The 25603-nt window shown below is 36.9% G+C and overlaps 1 protein-coding gene across 9 annotated transcripts in view; it reads left to right on the top strand.

The window, feature by feature from the left end:
* DMD (dystrophin) overlaps nt 1-25603 on the top strand; it is a 1234381-nt gene that overhangs the window by 381193 nt on the left and 827585 nt on the right. For all 9 annotated transcript variants that reach the window (XM_084305928.1, XM_084305932.1, XM_084305933.1 and 6 more), the window contains exon 7: nt 11470-11588. In XM_084305928.1, coding sequence (XP_084162054.1) covers nt 11470-11588 — 119 coding nt within the window. The remainder of the gene's footprint in view (nt 1-11469; nt 11589-25603) is intronic.

Below are 25603 nucleotides of genomic sequence, written 5' to 3'. Positions count from 1 at the left end.
ACCATGAATTTGCCTTGAAGGTACACAGCTGGAGAAGTTAGCCTTTGTTTTGCTTTTATGTTGCCTTTATGTTGCTCCCCTAGCTGTTTTGAGTATTCTCCCTTTCTCAGAAGTTGACTAGTTCTGGTCTATGCTATCTGAAACTCTGTCATCAGAGATTCAAAGTCCTCTAGTGGTCTTGTGTACTTGGATTAAGGAAAAGGTTTTGCCAATTATTTTTCTTAAAGGTCTACCTTGTGCAGTTATGGCACTACTTGATACAAAGCAACATTTATTTTCTAAGGTGGTAAGCCTCCTGATCTATCTTTTCATACTTTTATATCTCTCACTTAAAGAGTGAGTACTGCAAGTTGGCTGAGTGTTCCAAATTATTGGTGAGAGCTGAGTTTTTGAGTGAGTAAATGGGCATGTTCTATTTAGACACAGATAAATTAAATTTAAAAGAAATTAGTACAATTTTAGCTTTTTTTTTTTTTTTTAATTATTTTTAGTTACTAAAATCTTAAAGTTTGTCAAAAATACTTACAAAAATACTTACAAAAGCACAATCTAAGACAATCTCTTGTGGTATTTAGGGCAGTTCTGGTATGGCAGTTTGCATCTTTCTGAGGTAGTTCTCGTGTGCCTCTCTGGTATGGAAGTTATAACACGCCTCTTGTGACAGGAGTATTAGGGCAGCTCTTCTGCCTCATGTACCTTTAGTGACAAAAGTATTAGGCAGTTAGTTCGGAATGATGACCCACTGGAAAAGTTACTATCTAGGAATTTTGTTTGGTTTTGTGAGCTATCTTTGTGTCAGATCAGCTTAATTGTTACAATGCAGTGCCGTGATCCAGTGCAAGAGAAGTAGTGAAAGGACATGGATAGGCCTTGGTAAGCATGGGGAATGAAAACAGAAGAGAGGGAGAGAGAGTGCTAGCACCCTTTCCAGTGGAGTCCGTGGTCCTACCCTGTTAGATGTAATGTTAAACTGTCTTGAGTCTATGCTGGAGTAATGTGCTTGGAGAACTTCATCTTTAACTGGGCTCATCAGCAACTGAGAAGACTTTTTCTTCAGTTTGCTACCTCTGCAAAGCTGTACTACTTTTATAATGGCGATTGTTGTTGGGGATGATTTGCTAAGGAGAATCAACCACTTAACTGTATAAGAAAAAGCTCATTAACAGGCAAATATGATACGTGCAGATAATAATTACAAGATGATGATGTGTTCAGACATACTCATTTTACTCTAGTAAATACATGATAACCACTACATTTGGTTACCACTGAGCTGGGAACTCAAAATGGTGATGTTGTATGGTTGGTAATGTTCTTCATTTGTCATATCAAAATATTGGTTTAGGGTTTGTCTATTAATAACTCATTTGTAGAGTTAATCACTAGCTACATCCTTCTAAGGCTAACTAATTTTGGAACAGGCATGCATATCCTTTCTTTTTGATCATACATACATCTTACAGTATTTATGTTAGATGAAAGCTCATAAAAATGTAAATTTATTATTATTTGGGGGAAGTAATTAATGTAGTTCAACACAATCTTTCCCTGGATCTTTCAGGAAATAGAGTGCTGTTTTTGTTACACTGTGAGTCCTGAGAAAGTGAAGACTGAATGTTTGCCCAAGGTTAGAGTATGTCTCATAAGTGTATCTCTGGGTTTTCTTCCCAGATCACTATTCCTCTAAATTACTCTTTAGCAGTTACAAAGAGTTTTTAATGTGTTAATAATATGATCATAACAAACTGTCATTCATTTCATGTATATATTACAGTTTGCAAAACTATGATGTTCTAGATTTTTTATGACATTTTGTTTTTTCTTTCTATATAAAAGTTTGTTAAACACTGTCAAGTACTATATGTAATTTGAGGGAAGGGGTTGAATTTCTTTTGTTGTTTAAGGGCCTGATATATATACACACGTATATATTTTGCTTCACCACAAAAACTGTAAAATAATAATTTCAAATTAAAGCAATAAATGCCCCTTGAGTGTAGAGGCTTTTATATGTCATAGGTAATGTCCACTGCAAAATGAACAGTCAAGAAATGGCATCTAGCACTGAAGTCCCTACAAAGACATCTGTAGATAACAGGACAGTATCAGCCTGTTTCAGGCAACAAAACAACCTGAACCACAAAATTTCACACATTTTGATTATATGTCCAGGTAACTAGCTCTTGACGAATTATCATTTGGAGGATAGCAGGCATGTCTTGCTTCAGGATATTGCTAAGGGCACAGAGGAACTAAAAAGTAGCTTTTAGTAGTGTAAGCATAGAATACACTATTTTGAGAGGTCATTTACCATCTAATCTCTTGGTCCTGTCCAGCTAAGTAGTGATCTGCCCAAGTACATCATTGTTTCCTCCCGTTCCCCCTATTCTGTTATCCCTCAGAAGACTAGAAGGCACACTGGGGCTGCTATTCATCCATATTCATCCATATCCATTCTGCATCAGGATGCATTGTTTTGGGAAACAGCATTGTCAAATGGAGTCCTCACACTATAGACAACAGACTCTGTCACTAGCTTTCAATAACTACTCTTTTCATTGCTCATTGGCTCAAATGTTTGTATTTTTGGTTGGTTGGTTGGTTGGTTTTGTTTTCCCTGGGCACTCTCTAAACTTACTTTTTTGGTCATTTCCACTGATGGCCATTATCTTCTTTAAATTTGTTCTGTCTTTCATTTCATAGGTAGTTTCATTCTTAAGGACCTGGATATAAGAATGCAATTGTCCTGTAGAAATCAATGAATCCCTTTCAGTCTAAAGATCTGACTCCATACTTGTAGATGATTACTTTCACAGAAGCTGTGTTATAATATGGGAGCTATGGATAATTTCTGCAGGCATGAATACCTCTTCATCTCCTTAAAGCATTGTCTGCGCACAGCCTTATTATGTGGAAAAATGCTATTTTTAACTGAAATACCAGGTTACTTAAGCCACACAGGAACACTGTGATACAGAAAAGACTGAATGATTCCTGCTAAATTTAGTGGTATATTGCTGCCTCTGTTGCATTAGGATACCTTTGGGAAAGAAAATTAGATAAATCTCAAGGGAAAAATATGCTAAAATTATATTGGATAACTAACCAGTATTGTATATTCAAAGGCTAAAATCACTGGTACTCTTTGGCATTTTAACTACTTTGAGAACTACTTTGGCAAATCAGTGTAGCCACTGAAGGCCAAAGTTGTAGCATGTCTATTCGCCTAGACATGGTATCAGTCTGCTTGTTTCCTAGTCAAGGTATCCAGTCAGATAGTCAGACTGCATGCTCAAAAACACTGCTTAACATCATCTGGTGCCTGAAATCAATAATCAGAAATTCCATTTTGTCCAGCTCTATAAAAAGAGCTCTAGATATCTAAATAAATCTCTTATTTACAAGTAGTCCCTGGTTGTGAAAGGTAGGTGCCTGCATGCCTGCAACCTTGGTGTTGTCTAGATAAGTCTCTAGGTGTTTGTATGTCATACCTTCTCCAAGGTTTTCTGCTGCTCAGGGCAAAGCTCACCAGCTGTGAACAAAACACTCATTTCCTGCTTATTACAATTTATACTCTTCAAACTCATTTTGTGTTTGCTGTTATAAATCTTTCATAACATTCTGCACAGTAAGCCTGTCTTGAGTGGAAGTGAAAAAGAATTACCCCGCTAAAGTTTTGTCTCCTTCCTAGTAGTTTGTGCAATTATCTAGGAAACAGCAAGCATACAGTCAAATTCCTGAGGTAAGTCTCCAAGACTGCAGGGTGCACTACTTGTATTCTCCTGGGCTTGAATCACTAAGTTATTGTGCAGAAGTTTCAGAGGAAGACCTAATGTTCTCTGAAGCCCTGAGTCAGTCATTTTTCAGAAGAACCTCTGTGCTTAGTGCGTCCTCTATATTGATTTTCAATGACTTCACACTTCATGTTCAGTATGCGGGAGCGCTGAATTGGCCTTCAAGATTCAAGATGCAATCAATAACATAGGTGCACTAAAACATTTGGAGTGTTCAGGAGCACCTACCTCTATCCTATAAGAATAAAAAGCCTTCTGTAAGAAACCCTGCCACTTACTTTAGTCATTTAAATGCAGGCAACTACTTCGGTGTCAGAGTGTCTTGGCTTCATGCCTAAAGTAGAGAATTTAAATGCAAACCCAACAAAAGGTGATCAGCACCAGGTTACATGAAACACAGTGTCTCACACAGACTATGCTTTATTAATATTTTGTGTTTACATACATAGTATGAAAAGCCATCTGAACGCAAAACATTTTCTATTTAATCTCCTCCGTCTTCCATTTGATTTTGTTGTTTCTGCAGTTCTCCCATCTTACTCCTTTCTCTTCATTTTTTTTTTCCAGATGTTTTCTTATTTTCCCTGTGTTCATCTCAGTTTATTCGTTTGCATTTCATTCATTCACTTTTTCCTATTGCCTTTTTTCCCCCCTTCGTTATTGTACTTTTTCACATTGTTCTCTGGGCAATTTTTGTATTGGAATGGCATCTTGAAGAAAAACAAGGTTCACTCCAACTGTCAGTTTTCTTTATGGTTACTTAGAACGTAATCTAAATCACATATAAATTCCATTTGTGAAAAAACCAACCAACCAACAAACAAACAAAAACACAACAACAACAACAAAAACACCGGATTTAAACTATATGTCCTTAGTTCCTGAAACTGTACAGGTTTTCATGATTTAGTTGTCAAAAATAGTCTTTACTGCAAATAATAGATTCTGCTTTTGACACTGAAGTCTTTGAGGTTTAGCCTTGACTTTAGGTGTTTCTTGTTTAGCCAGAAGAAAGCCATAAGGCTTCCATGTTGACCCTTAGGCTGTGTGCAGTCTTCATCACATTTAGGTGCTGTTAGGAACGGAAGTAGAAATAGTCAGAAAAAAAGGCTAACCATAATTTGGAAGTCTGGTATGTTAATGAACTCACGGTGGACCTGGTACCACGTGCCTGGTTTTTATGCCAACATTAGCATTGCTCCCAAATTGACTGTTAGAAATAAATGTTTTTCAAACTCAACTTTTTGCAGTTCACAACAGATAATTGCAAATATTTTTCATGAAATACATTTAAACTGCAAAATAAATAACAGTATAAACTATATTATGTTTACAGCATTTTTTGTATCTTTGATTTATTCTTCAACACCTTCCATGGTTCAGCCTCAATTTACAGCCTCTGCTATATTTTCGTTGCACCATCTTCATCTGTGGACTGCTCCTTCTGAGTGCTGTGGGGAAAGCAGCAGAATATCAGAAGGAAAGCAATTGAGTAGATAAAAATGGGAGATAGATTTACATATCTTGTCCCCCTGTACTCAGCTCTGGTGAGGCCGCACCTCGAGTACTGTGTTCAGTTTTGGGCCCCTCGCTACAAGAAGGACATCGAGGTGCTTGAGCGGGTCCAGAGAAGGGCAACGAAGCTGGTGAGGGGCCTGGAGAACAAGTCCTACGAGGAGCAGCTGAGGGAGCTGGGCTTGTTCAGCCTGGAGAAGAGGAGGCTCAGGGGCGACCTTATCGCTCTCTATAGGTACCTCAAGGGAGGCTGTAGCGAGGTGGGGGTTGGTCTGTTCTCCCACGTGCCTGGTGACAGGACGAGGGGGAATGGGCTTAAGTTGAGCCAGGGGTGTTTTAGGCTGGATCTTAGGAAGAACTTCTTTACCGAAAGGGTTGTTAGGCATTGGAACAGGCTGCCCAGGGAAGTGGTGGAGTCACCATCCCTGGAAGTCTTCAAAAGACGTTTAGATGTAGAACTTAGGGATATGGTTTAGTGGGGACTGTTAGTGTTAGGTCAGAGGTTGGACTTGATGATCTTGAGGTCTCTTCCAACCTAGAAATTCTGTGATTCTGTGATTCTGTGATCTTGGTTTTGACATTATCACACTCTGGTGGTATTACTAACTATATTTTCTGTGTCCATCTAGTCTTTGAAAAGAGAAAAAAAAAAAAAAAAAAGCTACCACAGCCTCTCTTACATAATGTTTGCATGCTTTTCTAAGTTTCACTTGAGATGCTACATAGTATTTATCTGTTTCAACGTAAAGTGTTCAGGGTAAGTGATTGTGTGAAACATTTGAGAACAGACACTTCAATATGGAAAACAATTATATTCACCATAGTTGGAGTCAAGGAACAGTCACATTGGAAGGTTGTTATACGTTGGTCTGTCTTCTTTTTCTGCCACAACTACATATTAGGTATCTGCCCTCCAAAAACATCCTAGATAGTGCTAAGTCATCTTTATTCATGATTCAGGTGCAAAAAGCTCAAGAATGGAGGAAACAAAACAAAACAAACACTTTAAGGCAGCCTTGTTGAATTCCCATAACAAAGTGTGCACAAGCACAAAGCCTCCAACTCAGGAATACCTTAAAATACTGAGATATGGAAGGATTAATGGAAGGATATGGAAGGAAAGATTAGGATACTAATCTGGAGGGGATACCAATTTTGCATGAACCACTGATGTAATCTAGTATGCTTCCTTTTACTTTGATGATTGATAATAACAAAATAATTGCATGTCTTAATAAAACAATTCCAATTCCTACCCAGTAATTGGTGATATTTTCATTTCTCTTATCTAATGTTTTCAGTGAGGAGTAGTTGGCTTTTTTTTGTGTGTGTGTGTGTGTGTCTTTTTTTTTAAAGACCTTCAGAGTAGTGGAATTTGTATCTGAATGGATATTCACAGTGCATTCATGAAGGGATTAAAAGTAAGTAAGAGACAAGCATGAAGAACTAAGTACATATAATACACTGAGAGCAATATTCTCCGTAGGAAGCTTTCTCTCTCATAGTCTTTTATTCCCCCCCTCCCTTCTCTTGTTTATGGCTGACATTTTATTCTGATCAGATATTTCTAATGCCTTTTCTCTGGTCATTTTTTAAGAGGTTATTTGGAGTGAATATTCCCATTTATATAATCACTTTGTCTTTTTGGACATTTACAGTCTATAGCAATTGTTTTTAATATCAAGTTTGAGAAGCAGTGGGGCACAGATTGCTTGACAAAGCTACAGTGGTATATCATTGAGTCCAAGGTGCAAATTTTCAGAATATAAACTTAGGATATGATTCCATGAGTGGAATGTAATGCACTTTATTGATTAAACAAAGCAGCAGCTGCTAAGTAGCACCAGGAATATAAGGATAACAAAACGTTTTGGTAAGGAGGAGAAGTCAGTCGTTCTACAGTTGACACTGACCCTATTTTAGGCTCTAGATCACAGGAGCTTTCCCTATTTAATTCTTGTAATCTTTCTTCCTCCAGATAGGTATCAGAGATTTTTTTTTTTTTTTTCTTTCCTTTCGCCTTTCTTACCCTTTAATCAGGGTTTTGAATTAGGAGTAAGTGACATTCATTAGCTTCCTCCTTGCTTCTTTAAAATGCTTGAACTTAGGCCAGGTGACTGCCTTAGAAATCCGTGCTTCACCACAGCTGTTTCTGCTTCAGGATGACAGATTGAGGAGGAGAGAAGGAAAATGGACTTAAAAAGAATTGATAGAAGCAAAAGCTTGTTTTCAGTAAATTGAGGGAAATATGGGTGTAAAAGTAATGGTGTGAAGAGGTATGAAAATACTTTTAACAAATCACTAGGTTACCTGCTACTGGATCCTGTTTTATTATAACTGTAAGAGTACTGGAGATATTTGTGAGGTTTTATTGTGTGTATAAAGTAAGAACAACATAAAAACAATCCTTAAAAAGGATGTAGTAGCTTTTATGATATGAACGTATTTCCTTTCTGCATACGCTTCTTTGTGAATTAGATTGCTAAGTTGCTTTTTTGTTAAATGACTTTATTGTAGCCCAGTTGTAATAGTATTAGAACCTTTGTTAGATGTAAAGACAGTCTAAGGAAATAGCCTATTCAACATACATTTCTTTGTAATTATATTTTAGATAAAGATATGTAAGTTACAAAGTCTACTGAAAGTCTACTGATTTAAAGACTTGTGATACTAAAGAAATGCTAAACAAATGAAAACACAATTATTGTATGAGCCTGTGATGTAAAAGTATCTTCAAAATGTTTTACTTTCTTTCTTTCAAATTCTTCCTTTTATAAATCTTACTGATTTCATAATCTTATTGTTGTTTTTCTGTAGGGGCCTGTGATTTAGCAAACCTTATTCTTTATGTAGAGATAGAAATATGTGTTACAAATTTAAGTGAGTACTGTTACTAACATGTCTATACTAAGTAAAGAAATTGACCCCTAAATACAGTGAGTAGTTCTTTCTTCACTGTACTCATGAAAACTTAGCTTTCCATTTTTTGACAAAGATTTAGGAAGCAGTCTCTGAGGAGTAATTAGAGCAAACTTTGAAGATGCTTCTTAAAATTATGTTTTACTACTAGGGTCTGCAGCTACAAACAGAGCTGTGTTGGAATGGCTCTAGAAAAGCTTAGTGCAGCCTTTCAGTACATAAAGGGGGCTTATAAGAAAGATGGAGAAGGACTTCTCACTAGGGTCTGTAGTGATAGAGCAACAGTTTTTAACCTAAAGGGTAGTTTTAGATTGGGTATAAGGAAGAAATTTTTGATGATGAGAGTGGTGAGGCACTCTGGAACAGGTCACCCAGAGAAGCTGTGGATGCCCCGTCCCTGGAGGTGTTCAAGACCAGGTTGGATGGGGCTTTGGGCAACCTGATTTAGTAGGAAGTATGTCGTGTATCCCCCCCCCCCCCCCCCCCCCCCCCCCCCCATGGCAGGGAGGTTGGAACTAGATGATCTTTAGGGTCCCTTCCAATCCAAAGCATTCTGTGATTCCGTAATTAATATATCATATGTATATGCATATATAATTCCTGTTGTAACTTTTTTTAATAATTTCAATGTATGCTGTCCATATTCTTGTCATAAGCAAGGTCTGTAATGTTTTAGTTGATCAGCTGGTGGCTAGCTGGAGTTCAACATGTTCTAGTTCTTTCTGACTTATATTTTAAACATTCATATGCCTGTATGTTTCTGGGGAGAGGAGTGAATGTTTGCTAAGTATGTCAGCTTTGATTTACTCCCTGTCAGACATGAACCAAGCTGCAGATGTAAGAACGGATTTGCTCTCCCTTTCTACAACTTGAACAATACAGAGAGAACAAGTGAAGGCTTAGAATCAGTATTCCATTTGATTTCTTTTCTGTACTTTTTCACACCTGCTTGCTCCTATATTTAAACTCTTTTGGAAGCCATTAATAGCTACTAAAACTCAGTTTCAATGTTTCAATGTTTTTTCATGGATTTTTAAGAGCTATTTGCCATTTGCCACAGTTCATAATCTTCTAGCCTGTAATATCTCCCGCAGTCATATTTGACAGTATTGCCCTGTAAGTGTACACAGTAAAACATCTAGAGACTTTTTACCGAGAAGCTGACATTTCAAGCTGCTATTATAATGCTTATGTTCTAGTGATGGGACCACTGAAGTGTGTATAGTGAGGTATTCTTTTAACAAAGGGAATATCTGCTGAATTAAATCCCTGTTGGAATAGGGAGAGCATTTTCAATTATATTATTGTTATTATTTTTAATTAAGTTGATGCTCTGAGATCTGAGTTGCTGTAGAAGGTTATATACTTCTGAGTTGATGTGGAATGTTTGCCACCTTCTTTATATTTTATGTTTACTATATTAAGAAAATACATAAGACACCTGCCAATGGTTTATTAAAGATCCTTTGCTAATCTTACAGTTACGTCTCAATTCAAATTTTTGCTATTTGTAGTAAAAGAGAGATGCTGAGGAGGATGAAATTGAAGGGAAAGCCTTAATGCTGTGTCAGTGCTGTTCAGCAATAGCCAAAAACTGAGTGTGTTCTCAACATGATTTCAACCACAGATCCAAAACACAGCACAATATGAGCTGCTATGTAGAATGTTAACCCCATCCCAGCCAGATCCAGTACCAACAGGATGCAAGAAATTGTGTAGACGTAAGCTGTGCTTTGGAAAGACCTGTATTTTAGTATACAAACCATTCTGATCTCACAGACTTACTACAACCATGACTAGATAACAACCTCTTAAGATTCCTTTTCCATCACCCTCCTGTTTCCAGACAAATTTAACGTTTTAAAGTCTTTTTGCACGTTGGAAGGATAAATTAATGGCGATACTTCTATTCTTAATTAATGTTTGTAAACTTCTGCATAGAGAAGCAAAATAGTTCATAACAACTTAGTTGTTACTCTTTAAGTCACTCTCAGAAGAAATTGGACGGCAAGGGTACATAACTGGGAAATTACTAATACATATATAGCATTTTTCCTTTGCTCTCTTGAAGTTATTACAGCATGATGTAGTGAACATTTTAGCCATATATTATAACTGTGGGAGACACTGTTTAAAATGAACTTTTGAAATCAATAAAAATGTAAGTAAATCTGTCACAGCTAATTGCAGCATTGCAAATTGTTTAGATCATACTTAATATATCTGTAGATAAAATTATATGTGTAAATGATTTCTGTTTTAGAACATTGTGTCAAAATCACAAATAGTATAGTTGTTTTTCTTCATATTATATGCACATCAATTATTGAACACCTGATTAAACTTGTTCTTCCCAAATGCCTGATAAAAAATTCTGATCTCCTAATGGATGAGTCTCAGATGAAATACCAAAGATCATAGTGTCTTAACATTATTTATATTGCAAACAGTGCAACTGGTAATACAAGGGATCAGATTATGTATCTGAGCTGTAATTTAATTTTGTTTGTTATGTCTTTTCCTGTAAGCACATTTAATTTGTGCTGTGGGGCTTTTGCTTATATCAGCTGAAACCCATGATTGGAGTACAGTTCTGTACTCATCTAAAAAGTATGTGTTTTTCTAAAGGTTTTGATATGAAAAGTGTCCTGTGCAGTTATGCTGCCTATGTTCCCATGTTGTGAGATATTGAACCTGTTGGCCCATTTCAATCAGATATAGCAGAGACCTGTTAATATCAGCAGCAATAACATTATTAAACCTTTAGTGGAAAAAATGGTGGCTGGAGAGAGGAGGAAGGCTGCAAAATAAATACAGCAATTACCTGTCCTGCTTGGCTTGCCGTGAGCTAATTTTAGTGTGCACAGCCACAGCATGTGATTCTTCTTACCTGTGCGCTGTTTGGGACTGGAAGAAAGTGAGCAAGCCTGTGACAGGTATTAGGGGAGTGACAGGACCAGAGCGCTATGGGTGGAAACAACTGGTTTGGGGGAATGAATTTATAGGCTAGTGGGATTTAGTGGGGGATAAGAAATGTGGTTAATGTGGTGGTGATGGATATGGATGAGTATAGGGTATAAATCCAATCGAAACCAAGCTTTGTTAGTTCCAGCACTGACTGAACAAGTTCTTTCATTAAGAAAACTAAAAAGAAGTAGCTGACACTGATGGATAGCAGTAGAATTATATAGTCTAACACCAAAAAAGAAGAAACTGATTGTTCTTCTTGTTTTCGCTTTAGACCCGACCTGTTTGATTGGAATGCTGTTGCTTCTCAGCAGTCACCTGTGCAACGATTAGACCATGCATTTAACATAGCCAGGCAACACCTGGGCATAGAGAAACTCCTTGATCCTGAAGGTTAGTACAAATTACATTATTTTCTGTAGGTTGAAAATCAGTTTTTCCATTCAATTGGTTGTAGCTGTACTTTGCGCAAAAGTTTAATGTTTAGCAAGATAATTCATAAACCGAAGACAAATCCTTTGTTTATACTTTGTTAATTTTTCTCTGTATTGAAATAGCATCAACACTCCCTGTGTACTCAAGAGCGATCTTTCTCATTCTGAAGTTTGGGTCCAGAGTTTTAAGGTGTACACATGGGTATCAAGATATCTTGAAAAGAAGCTGATTTCTGTTTAAAGAATTAGAACATGGAGTTCATATCTTCTGGAAAGGTCAAATTTTCAAATCAGCTTTCAATATATGTATCCAAAATGGAGATTCAAACTGTAGCTAATTGTATCTTAAAATACAGCTATTTTATGTTAATTCAGTTTAGCACTTGATTGTAGATGTAACTTTTTGCTGAGTATCATCGTTATCCTAGACTTGTGGTATTTTTCACCACTGATCCTAATGAGACTCTGTTTAACTCAATAAAGAATGACTTAGGAAGTCCTCTCTTCTGTGCTTCCTTATACAGTCATGTTTGAAAGAGGCCTAATTTTTCACGTGATCTTGTTTATTTCTATCTATTCTATGTCCTTTCTTTATTGCTGAGAGACTAAATAATTACCCTCAGCAAACATTTCTAAAACACTCTTTAAGGCAATTTTGAACAGCCATTGTATTTCTTTTTTTTTTAATGCTCATATATATGTATATATACAACATCTTTTTCCACACTGTGATCCATTGCATTTTTATGCAATTTCCCACAATTTGTCTATTAGGCCACTAGTAAATATAATTTTTAATGTTTGTGGCATTAGTTATCACTGGCTCACTTCATAGTGAATTTCTGATGGAATGAAACAGAAGTTTCTGACGTAAAAATCAGCCTAAAACCTAGCATCGAGTCTTCTTATGTTTAAACACAATAGAGTTTGTCTAATTGACCTAATAACTTTGTGTACTTTATGTAGGAGGAAAATACAGGAAAAAAGATTGCTTATGCAGGGAAAACAAACAACACAACCTTGTTAGAGGGGATTAATTTATGACGGTGGTATCTTGCACTATGAGGCGGTATCTTTGCACTCAGAGGAACATCTGAAGTAGCTCTCACAATTGGAGCAGCTAGGAAGGCTTGAAAGTCAGTAATAAGACGGACTTGCCACCGCATCGATGAAGACTGTGGGTACCTCCTGAGTGTCTGTCTTGTTTGCAGCCAAATAGTTCCTCTTATGAGATGCAGCTTGTAAACTCTGGATGAGATTGGAATGGAAAGCATGGTTGCACAACAGAACAGATACAACCACAGTAACAGGTTGAACTTTCATCTTAAAATAGTTAAATGAATAAGTTATTTTCTGGATGCAAAAATCATTTTTAATTAGACATTTTATTCTGCTTTTGGCAAAGATAGTTGAAGTTGTTTAGCCAACAACTGAAAAACTCTTAAACACTGGTGGTTTTCCAAATGTCTGCTGTAATTATTTGCTATTCAGTGCTGTAAGTTGTGGTGCTTGCCACCTATGTTTTTAGTTCTCTCCAAATACTAATAAAAATAAATTAATAATGATAATAAAGAACAACCTGCAAGCTTTTGAAAAAGAGCAGTTAATTCTGTTCCTATTTGAAGACACATTAAGAATTTGTACAACTGTAACAATTTCATTCAGCAATATTTAGATCCAGATCTAAAAATCAAATTTCTTTCTAGACTGAAAAACTGAATTAGTGGTGTATCAGGAAGTGGAGAATCTTGTTTGCAGATTTTAGCATACTGTTTCTGCAACTTTGCTTTGCATGTATATCACCTCTCTTAATTAGATACTCAAATGTCTCTTAGCAGTTAAGTGTAACGCTCTATTCTCTGTTAGCTGAATAAAAACTGCAAAGCAGTTTTAGCTTTGTTTTTATTATTTATTTATTTATTAACTTTATTAATTTTTTAATATTTTCCAGATACAAAAATCACTGTAGATTAGACATTTTATTCTGCTTTTGTCAAGGATATGTGCAGTTGTTTAGCCAACTGCTGAGAGACTTGTTAATGTTGGTGGTGGCTTAAGAAAGTTCAGCCGCTGTAAGTAAGAACTGAAGGGAAACATACAGTCAGTGCCTCTATCTTAGGATAAAGGCAAACAAACTTATCTGCAAGAATAAGATAATTTGTTAGGAGCTTTATTCTAGCCTTTTCCCTTTCTCTTCAGACAGAATTGATGAGAATGCTGACCCAATTGCAGAGCAAAAAATTTGAAGATACTTTAACTCTCAGTGTTGATGGGTTGTTGTTTTTTCTTCTGATGTTTAAATGGCATGTGGAAAAGCGTAGCAGACAGGTTTTCTTCCTCTTCAGTCATGAAAAAGCTGTGGAAAAGTCAACTCTTTCTTCTTGACTGAATCTTTTCAGTGAGTGAAACATAAGCAAGCTTATATGTGTATCTGGTGTTCACCTGTAGTGAGGAAAGACAAAATGGGGTGGGGGGAAACGGGGATGGGAAAAACTACTGGTTGGTAGAAACTGTTGTTCAGAAAAGAGCTAATGAACACTTGGATTCTAGCAGTTGTCAGGATTTGAAAGGAGTAATGTTTTTGCAAATTGAACTTCCTAGGCAAAGTATACCTGCATAACTCACAGTGACCTTTTGTTGTAAGACATTTATGATTATGTAGCTAAGAAGTTTAAAATCTTGGTAATGCTTTCTGTGACCCCTCTACAGGAAAGTTGTTGTTTCTTTTTGGTTGCTCAAAATGTGTATTTGTGGGCATTCAGTCATATCTTTTTCAACTGAAAATACCGTGCAACAAGTATCGCCAACATCAGGTCATTTTAGAATAGTGATTTCTGATCAGGTTTGAATGACAAAGCTGGAAGGTTGAAGGATTCTACAGTAGTAATATGTATTTTATTTATATGTAATGTCTTTTAAAGCAGCAACTACAATATGACTATATGACTAAAAAGAATTTTCAACAGCTTTGATCAAGCTGTTAAAATTAATCTATTTTTTATGTCTAACTACCAGTACCTGGAGTTAGCAGTTAACTGGCTGTGTATGATTGTCTTCTCTGTATTGCAGTTTTGGAGGAACATTTTTCTGAAGTTTATACATGAAAACCAGAAACTACACTAAAGGCTACTGTCTGTCCAGTGTGCCTCTTCTCAAGTAACACTGTTATGTTGCAGTGCATCCTTTATTTGGGTGTGCTGGGCTGGGGGGGATTCCCTGTAGGGGAATAGTCTCCAGTCCTTGAGGTTAACAAAAAAGCTTAGTATTCCAAGTCCTGTGCTTTTGTGTGTTTTGGAGTTTGCATAGGCTTGCAGAAGGCATTTTCAGATGCCCCAGGAATGAAGAAAGACTTGAATATAATTGTTTCTTCTGTTCACATCAAATATTTTTTTAAGTCTGTGTTAGCAGAAAGGGTAAGTGAAACTACTTTGAAATATAATTTAATATATGTTTGTCTTTTTACAAAATCTTAGATATGAAGTAGAGAATAGGTCTGGTGTTAGCCCTGTCAGAGGGGAACTCTTCTTTTTCATAAGCATCTTCTTAAATACCCCAAGTACCAATTAGGACAAATAGACAGCAACAATTTGTGTTATGGTCAATAGCATGTAGTAATTACACATCATTGGCTGTATACTGAATTTTTACCTCTGAACTTCAATAGTTGTTCCTTCTGGCACATATATAGGGTTTATGTGTAAAGGTTTCGGTAGCAGGGGGCTGCAGGGGTGGTCTCTGTGAGCAGAGCCCAGCAGATGCCCCATAACAAACCAGGGACAGCTCCAGCCAGCTCCAAAAGGGACCCACCACTGGCCAGAGCCAAGCCAGGGAATGACGCTGGTTGGGCCTCTGGGAGATTTAAGGAAGGGAAAAAACACTAACAACAGCAGCTGGGAGAGAGGGGTGAGAATATGTGAGAGAAGCAGCCTTGCAGACCAGGTCAGTGCAGCAGGAGGGCAGGAGGTGCTCCAGGCACACAGCAGAAGCTCCCTTGTGGCCTGTGGAGAGGCCCCTGGTGGAGCAGGCTGTGCCCCTGCAGCCCATGGGTCCCACATGGAGCAGATCTCCACGCTGCAGCCCAAAGAGTAGCTCACATGGAGCAGGTGGATGTGGCCTGGAGGAGGCTGTGGCCCATGGAGAGCCGCCGCAGGAGCAGGCCCTGGGCTGGAGCTGCAGCCTGTGGAGAGGAGCCCACGCAGGAGCAGGGGTTCTGGGGGGAGCTGCCGCCCACCCGTGGGGGACCCATGCTGGAGCAGTTTGCTCCTGAGGGATGGATGGACCCCGTGGGATGGAGCTGTGTGGGAGCAGTGCTTGAAAAGCTGCTGCCTGTGGGCAGCCCCCGCAGGCTCAGTTGGGGAAGGACAGCATCCCGTGGGAGGGACCCCACGTGGAGCAGGGGCAGGGAGGGACCATGAAGAAGCAGTGGAGATGAAGCATCAGGGACTAACCGCAGCCTCCACTCCCCTGTTCTCCTGCACTGCTTGGTGGGAGGAGGTTGGAGAGGGTGGTTGGAGGGGGAAAGCGTTTTTAGTTTGCTTTTAGTTTCTCTCTGCTCTATCTTGTAAGTAATAGGCAGTAAATTATATTAATCTTCCTATGCTGTGTCTATTTTGCCCATGAAGATAATTGTTGAGTGATGTCTCTGTCTTTATTTCAGCCTGTGAGCCCTTTCATATTTTCTCCCCCTTTCACTTTGAGGAGGGAGAAGGAAAGAGTGGTTGAGAGTGGAGCTCAGCTGCCCGGCTGGGTAAAACCAGTAAACACATCATGTAACCTTGATAGTCAAGCAAATACCTAGAAAGTTAAGGCAAATATTCGGTTTAATATCCCATCAATTTTGCTATGAAATGTTTGCAGTGGTTCTTTTGATACTGTGTGCTATAATGTGTTCTAGTTTCTCCTCATTTATTATGGTAATTAAAGATTTGAACAATGGTGTAGTGATCTTCAAAAAGATGCCTGGCTTTGAGGCACAGACAGTATCATACTGTAGAGAAAATGAAGAGAAAATGTAAGTTTGATAGTACAGTGTCAAAGATCCTTTGCTACACTTGCAGTGCTGGAGAAACAAGTCTTCCTGGAACCCTGTGTTTGTTGTATGGTAGCAATTTTCTGTGACAATCTTGTTAATCCTTGTGTAGCAAGGTGTGCTTTGGGATAAAACACGCATGACCTAGCACCAGAGGAATCTTTGTGCGACAATATGGAATGCTCCCTCTGACACTGAACCTGGGAATACATTGGAACTGTGTCCTCTTTCCCCTTACAACAGCTGAGTAGTAGAAGTATGGTAGCAATGGCAGAGCCACAGGAGACGAAGTGTCTGTGTGTTCCCTCCTAGCAATAAACAAGTGATTCTTTAATGAACTTGTGCCTGCTGTCATTTTTCTGAGTCTTGTACTTGTTTGTGCTAGCCCAGTAGTAAGTAGACTCTGAAGTTATATAATGGCATTTCTGCTGTTCTTTTTAGGTGAAGTAATTATCCAGTTTCTTATGCTTTACCGTGTAGCCTGATAAAAACCTCATTTAATCTATCTTAGTAACATTTGCCATATTTTTCCTTAATTTGCGCTGATGACATGAGTTTTTGGCACCATTATTAAGTGATAATGAGACTCAGACAGTTTTCCATTTGATAACTTTTTTGTTTGATCTTGGTTTTGCATATTTCTGTATCTCAACCATACCTGTAGCACAGAGAAGAGGGAGGGAAAAAATCCCGTCAGCATTGTAGTTCATTGAGTAATTAACCCTGTCTGTACCCAGTAGTTGTATACGGCAGTAATAGTGTTTTCTTGTTCGTCTTCCTGACATGGCTAGTGTCAAGGGAACATACTTGTTTTCTGTCATGCCCTAAAATTTATAAATGATTTTGCTAGGATGCTGTCAGTGTATGTTTAAAAATGAGGGGGGGGGGGAGGAGGAGAAGGCAGTTCACAGTAGCTATGTTTCATATCCTGCTTCTGAGGATAGTCAAGGAAAATGCTGAGTAGAACTTGGAAATCATTACTTTGATTGCATAAATGCCTTATGAAAATAAAATAAAAAGGATTGTTCTCTTCAGGCTCCTTCTGGTTCTGAAATCCTGGAATAATTTTGGTTAATTAAGAAGAAAGTCTATAGGATTCACAATAATAAAGAAGTTACAGGACTTTACCCATAAATATTTGGAGTGGTTTAGGTGAGGAGCTACCTGTTAAAATAATTCCACTGGCTTGTTACTAGAAGTAAACTTCCAGTTAATGAGCTCTCATAGTGTCTGGTGTCCTGTTACACAGCTATTTAGAAAAATAAATGTAGATCGGCAGTGGGCTTCTCTCCTATTGCAAATCTAATGATTTATCACATTGCATCATTAATGGTTATGTTATTTTTAGATATTCAAAATAGACTATAATATGGTCAATGACATTTATGATGCATTCTATCCTTATCTGTAGTGACAGCGGATGGTTTTTGAGAACTCTTTGTGTTTGCTTGTCTGAATATTCAACATTCTGTCAGTAGTTGAACCACTCTGTAAGAGCTACGTAATGGGGGTCAGACAAATTTGCATTAATAATGTCATCAATTATGAATACCTAATTTCTGAGTAGCTTTTGCTTCTATTTCAAAAGTAACAAAATGCAGTGTAAATAGATACAATGGCTTTGGTAGTTCATATAAGCATATAATTCATGTTTTGTGAGTACTGTCACCTGGTCTGAGGTATTCTGCAGCTGTGCATTTTGACTGTTTCACTGTAATGTATGATTAGTGGATGTTTTTGACATCCACTTTGGTAGCCACTGGCTTCCAAAACTGTATTTTGTATCAAACGAGTCGGTGAGCAATTGTTAGCTTTTTGTAGCTAACAAAAACAAAGATGTACCTTTGTAGCTTTAAAACAAGAAAATGATAAAAAAAAAAAAAATCCCTTAAAAAGTAATTAAAAACTAATCATGTGTTCTCTCTATGCTGTTTTTATTTGCCTTAAGATTTAAAAAAAAAAAAGGCAAGAAAAAATTGTTAAATTTCTTTAACTCATTCGTTTTCTGGCATACACATTTTTCTGAACTCTAAGCATTCTTTCTACTGGAACTGTAGACAATGGACTTGCATTAACATTGTTACAGCATTGAAATACAACAAGCAGAAGCACAGCCTTCTAACTACTGCTTTACCATTTGTCAGTACAAATTTCAGCTGGATATGTCATCATTTCAGATGGGTATGTCAACATACTTTGTCTTTGGTTCTTAGCACAGCTCTGAACAACAGCAGGAGGAGGGACAATGGGAATACCTTCAAAAAGAATAGTACACTATTCATTGGGCTGAGCAGAGAAACAGGTAGATTTTTATCTGAATGAATTTGTAATACAGATTAGGATTTTAATTTGATTGCTCATTTTATCCATTTCCATGTTGTAATATTTTACTACTCCCTTTGAAATAATTTCCCCCCAAATTAAACTGCAGTTCTTCTGTGTTATGTTTAAAGTCTAGCTTTTTCTTCAGTCTCAAGGGAATAGAAATAGCAAAAAAAAAAAAAAAAAAAAAAAAAGTTACTTCATCTAAAACTATTTTCTCTTCCACAGTTATGAATAGATTTATTACTACCTCATCAACATGGAAGCAGATTAATTATCCAGACACTAAATGACAAACAGTAACTTTTACAGGTTTTAATGGTAATAAATGATTAGAAGGCTATTTCATTAAGAGATTCAAAGAAAAAGCAGGCACTTCCTCTTACAAGTGAGAAAACATAAAATGACTAGGATTTAATTTGGTGGGAATACATCCATTATAAAACAAATTACAAGATTTTTCTGTCTCAGTGGGTTTAGAGATTTATAATGTCACTTGAAATGCTGAATTTGAATTATAAAGAGCACTCTAGTAATTTTGCATTGCTGTTGTTTTTGTAGGTAGTTGTCAAGTCAATGATCACTGTATTTCTGAAGTCTTATATTCTGAAATGTTTACATTTGATCATTTAATTAACTAATTAAATATCAAAATATAATTTAATTTATTAAATAATAGCTAAGAATGAAGATCTTAACAGAGCATGCATCTGCTTGCACATTTGACTATGTGAGGTGTTCTGCCCTTCTTCTGAAGGGCCACAAACCTCTGTTGCCTTGCCATTGGTAATGTTAGATCCATATTTCAATGAAGCCCAGAGCACATGCTAATGGAAAATGCCTTGAAGCTGACAATACACTGCTGAGTAATCTTGACATTGCAAAATTGACTCAGCTGAGTATATTTCTCAGCTGAAATGGGTCAAGTGATCATAAAATACCCTGAGTTAGAAGGGACCCACAAGGATATCCTTCCCCCTGTTGTTTTCCTCTCCAACCCTGTATGTCCTGTTGTTGCTCTGCTTCAGGTGTGTTCAGTCAGTAAGAATGTTTAATCTATGACCTCACCATATATGTCACATAAAAGCTCATGTGTCATCTTCAGGACTTACAGTAATGCTTTCCTCTTAAAAGCAAGGAAAACTGGGATTCTGTCACAGAGACGTGGTAGGAAAAGCATTAACAAAATTTGTTATCCAGAACTTCGGTGTTTTTTACCCTACAAAGATTTTTTTCCAGCCTTGGAGATTGCATAAAATAGTAGTTAATAAGTGGTTTACCATACATTAAACAGAAATAGGGTAATAGGACCTTCTGTCAAAGGGGGAGGTTTGTTTCTGTGGTTATAAATAAATAAATAAAGGTTTAAAATTTAGTATTTCTTTGGTCTGAATTTTCTCTTCTTAGTTAAGACAGGAGCAACCACTGATTCTGTAGTTGCTGGAAGCTGTGGAGAGCTAAAGTTCAAAGGAAACAATGAACTTTAGGAGATTATGTAGGTTGCATGAAGAGAACAACGTCAGTGAGGAGGAAGGGTACTTAAAATGTAGATATGAGAGGGTTGTCAGGTTTGACAGGTAAACGGAGATGCTGTGTGGAAAAACAAAATCAGAATGGGAGGGACAAAATAAACATAGGTTTTATAGTTGGAAGAAATAGATTTTTCTCTAGGACATGTTTCGTATAGAATATATCCTAAAGTTTTGTCCACATATGCACTCGTATCTGATGTGTGTGTATAAATACTTCTACTAAATACATTTAGCAAGAATAAAGATAAAAAATGAAAAAATTCATGGCTAAACAGTAACTTGGGTACTATGTGCTTGTTTTATTGCCCTGTTAATCGCTGACTAAATATTTCGATAAGCTCACAGTAACACAAATGATGTAAATTCTAAGTGTGTATGTGTTTCTGTGGATGTCTTGCTAAGTCCAAATGCATAAAACCACTGAAATGTAAAATGAGCTAAAAATATATGAAGAATCTTAACAGCAAACATTTTATGGATAAAATATTTTATAGTAAAACATTTTATAGACAAAACTAGGGGTAATATTATATAATAAACAGAATAGGATTCTTCATATTTGTAGGTCTTCATCATATTCACCATGAATTTTTAGTGATAGTATAATTCAGGCATCTGATCATACGTTTGTGTATTTCATAGCTTATAGCAATGCTGTTCATTGATAAGGCTTAATAGACAGACTGCCTGTTCTTCATATAATGCTGAGAGCATCATGAATGAAGTACTGTAAAGACTTCGCTCACTTCCTACCTAACTGTTCTGTCGATCAGCTTCCAAAGTGAGAGAGGACAAAGTGAATCTATGCTGATGAGAATTTAGTCTGTTGAGCAAGAAGTGGGACAGATGGGAAGCAATATGAAACTTCAGATTTGAACTTGATGGTGGAACTCAGTGTTACAAGTAGTCCCGTGAATATACAGGTGTTTCATACACCAAGAGCCTGTTTTTTTTTTTTTTTTTTTTTTTTTAATTTATGGATTTAGCACACTTACCCTCTCATACCCACTCAGTGCGCACACATCAAAACCTGCAGTATTCTAAACATACTTTTTCTTCCCTTAGTTCTAAAGGTAACCTCATCCTGCTGAAGTAGACGCGCTCTAGTGCTTGGTCCTTTGCCTACTTGTACAAACCTCTACCCTGTTTTGCTTTTTACTTTCCTGACTTCTTTATAAATGTTTGGGTTTATATTAATATTCATAATATTAATATTCAGCAGTCATAGTGCCTCAGAACTGTCTGTCAAATTCTAATCATTAGTCTGTTCTGACAAATGATCACATAGGTTTATTTGCCACTATATCACATTCTGTGTAATTTTCTGTTCATCGTTACTCATGCTGTGTTTCAGCATTGTTTTCCAAATAAATCATTTCTGTAACTGTGGTAAAATATTCAACCAGGTTGAATCTTGTTGTATTTTCCTTCTCATTCTTTTTAATTGCTTATATATTGTATCTTCCACTGGGACTTCCTATGCCCCTAATTCACAATTTAAGCTAATATTAATAATGTTTGTTTATAGCTTTTTTCTTTTTTTTTTAACTCACAATTTAATTAATGAAGCCCATTGGAATTGTGTACGTAGTTCTTGGTTGCTCAGAAAAATTACTGATGGAAGACAACTGAGGAAAGATCAATTACAACAGAATTATATTGACTGATGCATCAACATAGAAAATGAAATAAGCATTACCCTATAGTCTTTAAATCCCAAAAGAAGTAGGGGGAATTTTAGGTAAATGCTAAATACATAACCTGACAAGTTTCTTGTGGTACATTACAATACCTACTTTTTTACTGGATATTTTTTTCACATGAAAATTTAAGATGAAGTGAAAGCACTGTATTTGCTAAGTCAACAAAAACTCTATATTCAATTTTAAATAGATTTCACCTTGAGTAAGGAGATTTATTTATTAGAACAGATTTTAATGTACTTACTGGAAATAAACAGTGGTTCTTCCAAGTAATCATACAATATCCCTACTTGGAAGGGACCCATAAGGATCATTGAGTCCAACTCCTGGCTCCACAAAGCCCAACCTAAAATCAGCCCGTGTATCTGAGAGCATTGTCCAAATGCTTCATGAAATCCAGAAATCCAGCAGGCTCAGTGCTCTAACAGCTTCCCAGGGGAGCCTGTCCCAGTGCCCAACCACCCTCTGGGTGCAGACCCTTTCCCTAACCCCCATCCTGACCCTCCCCTGTCCCAGCTCCATGCCGTTCCCTCGGGTCCTGTCGTTGTCCCCAGAGAGCAGAGCTCAGCGCCTGCCCCTCCGCTCCCCTCGTGAGGGAGCTTCAGGCTGCAATGAGGCCTCCCCTCAGCCTGCTCTGCTCTGGGCTGGACAAACCAAGGGACCTCAGCTGCTCCTCATATGTCTTGCCCTTCAGACCCTTCACCATCTTTATAGTCCTCCTTTGTGCACTATCTAATAGTTTCATGTATTTCTTATAGTGGTGCCTCAAACTGCACACAGTGCTTGAGGTTAGGCCGCACCAATGCAGCTGGTGCCAATTGTTGACACTATTTGTATTATTGACACATATTGTATTGTTGACACCATATGTATTTGTCTCACAAAGAATAGGTCTAGATCAAAACATCCTGCTTAGATCTTAGAATCTCAGTTACTATGGTATTTCTAAAATCTGTACCTTTAGCACTATGATATATGTGTAAATATGATATATGTAGATTTAAGAAAAATCTGAAAATAAAGATGGTTTACTTAAGGAAACGTAGAGCATGAGGTGAGACTTGGAGATTCTTATTCTTTATAAGTTGAATATAGCAGAGGGCTTTTCCTTAAAATCAATCAAAAAAACTATTAGGTACCTTCATATTCTTCATTCTGAGGATAACTGAAAGAATTTGCTTTATCGTGAATTGCTTAGATGTTTTATAACTATTCCACTAGAAAGTTGGAGCAGATAGGCCACTACATGCCTGGCTGTTAATCTGGACTGTGAAAGCTGCAAAACAGATTGCTGAACTTTGTATAAAAACTCATACGAGCATCTTAGATTTTTTTTTTTTTTTTTTAATTTGTTCAGAAATGGAAGGTTAATTAAGATGCTGACTCACTAGGAATGAATAGTGTTAATTGGTGACATGTTTGATTAAAATCTCTGGGTTTGAAATGGGCTAGAAGGGAAGAGATGCTGTGGACTTAGACTCTCTTTTAGGCATGTTATTCCCACAAATCCTCTGTGCACCACTGAGCAAACATTCAAGGTAATAGAAATGCGATGTTAACCACTTAGTGAAAACTGGTAGTAGGTCGGAACTTTAGGTCAAGTTAGCCCCTGTGCACAGTCTTATACCAGGAACAAAGCATTGATGTACATCTGAAATAGACTACTTTGCTTAAAAGATGAATCTAGTGTAAAAATACTTCTTTCCAGATTTTGATTGGCAGTTCTGAGGGTTTTTTCACCTTTGCTGCTACTATAATAATAATAAACAAAAGGACAATGTTCATATTATGCCTCACCCTTCTAATGCAGCAACAGCATGTACTTCCTTTGAGCTGAAGAAGCTTACAAGGGTAAAACTTCTTCAGCTGTTGAATACAGTGGATTGTGTTCTGTAGTTTAAACTCTTAAAAAACAGTTTGTAGTTTGTAGTTCTGTAGTTTAAACTCTGCTATATACTTTTAGACTTAAGCAGACACAAAGATGCACACAGGAAGGCATTTTTTTTAAAAGTTCCTATTGAAATTGTAAGGAAAAATCATTGTCGTCTCTGCCAGTATCCCAGATGTTTCTCTGGTGTTTCATGTGGATTCTTTCTTTTTTGACTGTGTAAAAGTTAAATACCTGAGTGTGGAGAACATCTCAGACTGCGTAAGACAGAATCCAGGCTCTGTGAGTCTGAAATTCCAAATTTGTACATTATAGAAAACAAATTTTAAGAAGTCATGATTAAGATGGTGTACTAATCATTATTTTAATCCTGCTTCGTTAGCTTCTGATTGTAAAATGTGAATTTTTTTTTTAGCTAATTAATTCTCGATAGCTTTTGTTATGGAACTTCTCATGCTAAATAATGATTGGTAAGAGGAAAAGAATGGATTAATGATAGACTGTGGATTATTTTAGTGAGAAATAAGGAGCCACAATTACCAGGGAATGAGAAACAGAAATGTTGATAATCACCAAAATAACTTTAGGAGTAAAATGTTTGACCCAGAAGGAATGAATAGTAACCTGTAAATTGTTTTTGTTTAATCAAAACCATCTGTAGCAAAAACAAACTTCAGCCTGTTTGAAAGTGCTTTTAGTGTCTGGTAGTAAAGAAGTGCTCCACAAGTTTCTTTCAGCTGAAAAATCTTTTAATATGGTGCAAATTCATTTCGGTATGTTATAAACAGTCTCAACACGCAACAAAAGGAGAGAGGACGGTTAGCAAAAATCTGTTACCATGGAATATGAAAGATTCTGTCCATCAAAATATAATAATAATTTAAAAAAAAAAAAAGAAAACAACAACAACAACAAAAAAAAAACATTTGCGTGCTTCTTTCTTTGTGCCTGCTGTGGGCCAGATCTGAAAATCTTATTTGAAGAAAGTGTGTTTTCAAACAGTCAATTTTTGTCAATTTCAGAACAGAAGAGAAGGCAAGGATGTCTTGAATTAAAAATTCTCAAAAGGATTGAGAAGAATATTTCTTAAAGTTACTTAGTGCATGAATACTGTGACAATTGCAAGGACTATCAGTTGAACTAATAACCCAATGAAAGTGGCTTTTCTTGATAAAACTTCTTGAGAGTTAAACATCAGATAAAAGGCGTAGTGGCCCCTGGGCTTGAAATTCAAAGCAATAGCTCTAGTTAAGCTCCGAAGTATATGGGTATTATAGCAGTTCTGTGAATTGGGGAAGATACTGTGTGGCTACGCACAGTTATAATAATAACAAAACCATGACTTAGGACATTTACAGAAGTTTCTCTTTTAAAAGTAATAAAATAATTCTCCCTTCAAAGTATTGAGATAATGTGCTAGACCTGATAAACTCAGTTGCTCATTCCCTATGGAAATTTATCTGGCTTTAATAGGGTAGTTACTTTGGAGACTTTGTGTCA

Source organism: Netta rufina (genome assembly GCF_964035555.1).
Source record: "Netta rufina genome assembly, chromosome: 1".
Classification (NCBI taxonomy): domain Eukaryota; kingdom Metazoa; phylum Chordata; class Aves; order Anseriformes; family Anatidae; genus Netta; species Netta rufina.
The sequence above is the reverse complement of the archived record's forward strand: the minus strand, read 5'-3'. Positions and strand labels throughout refer to the sequence as shown.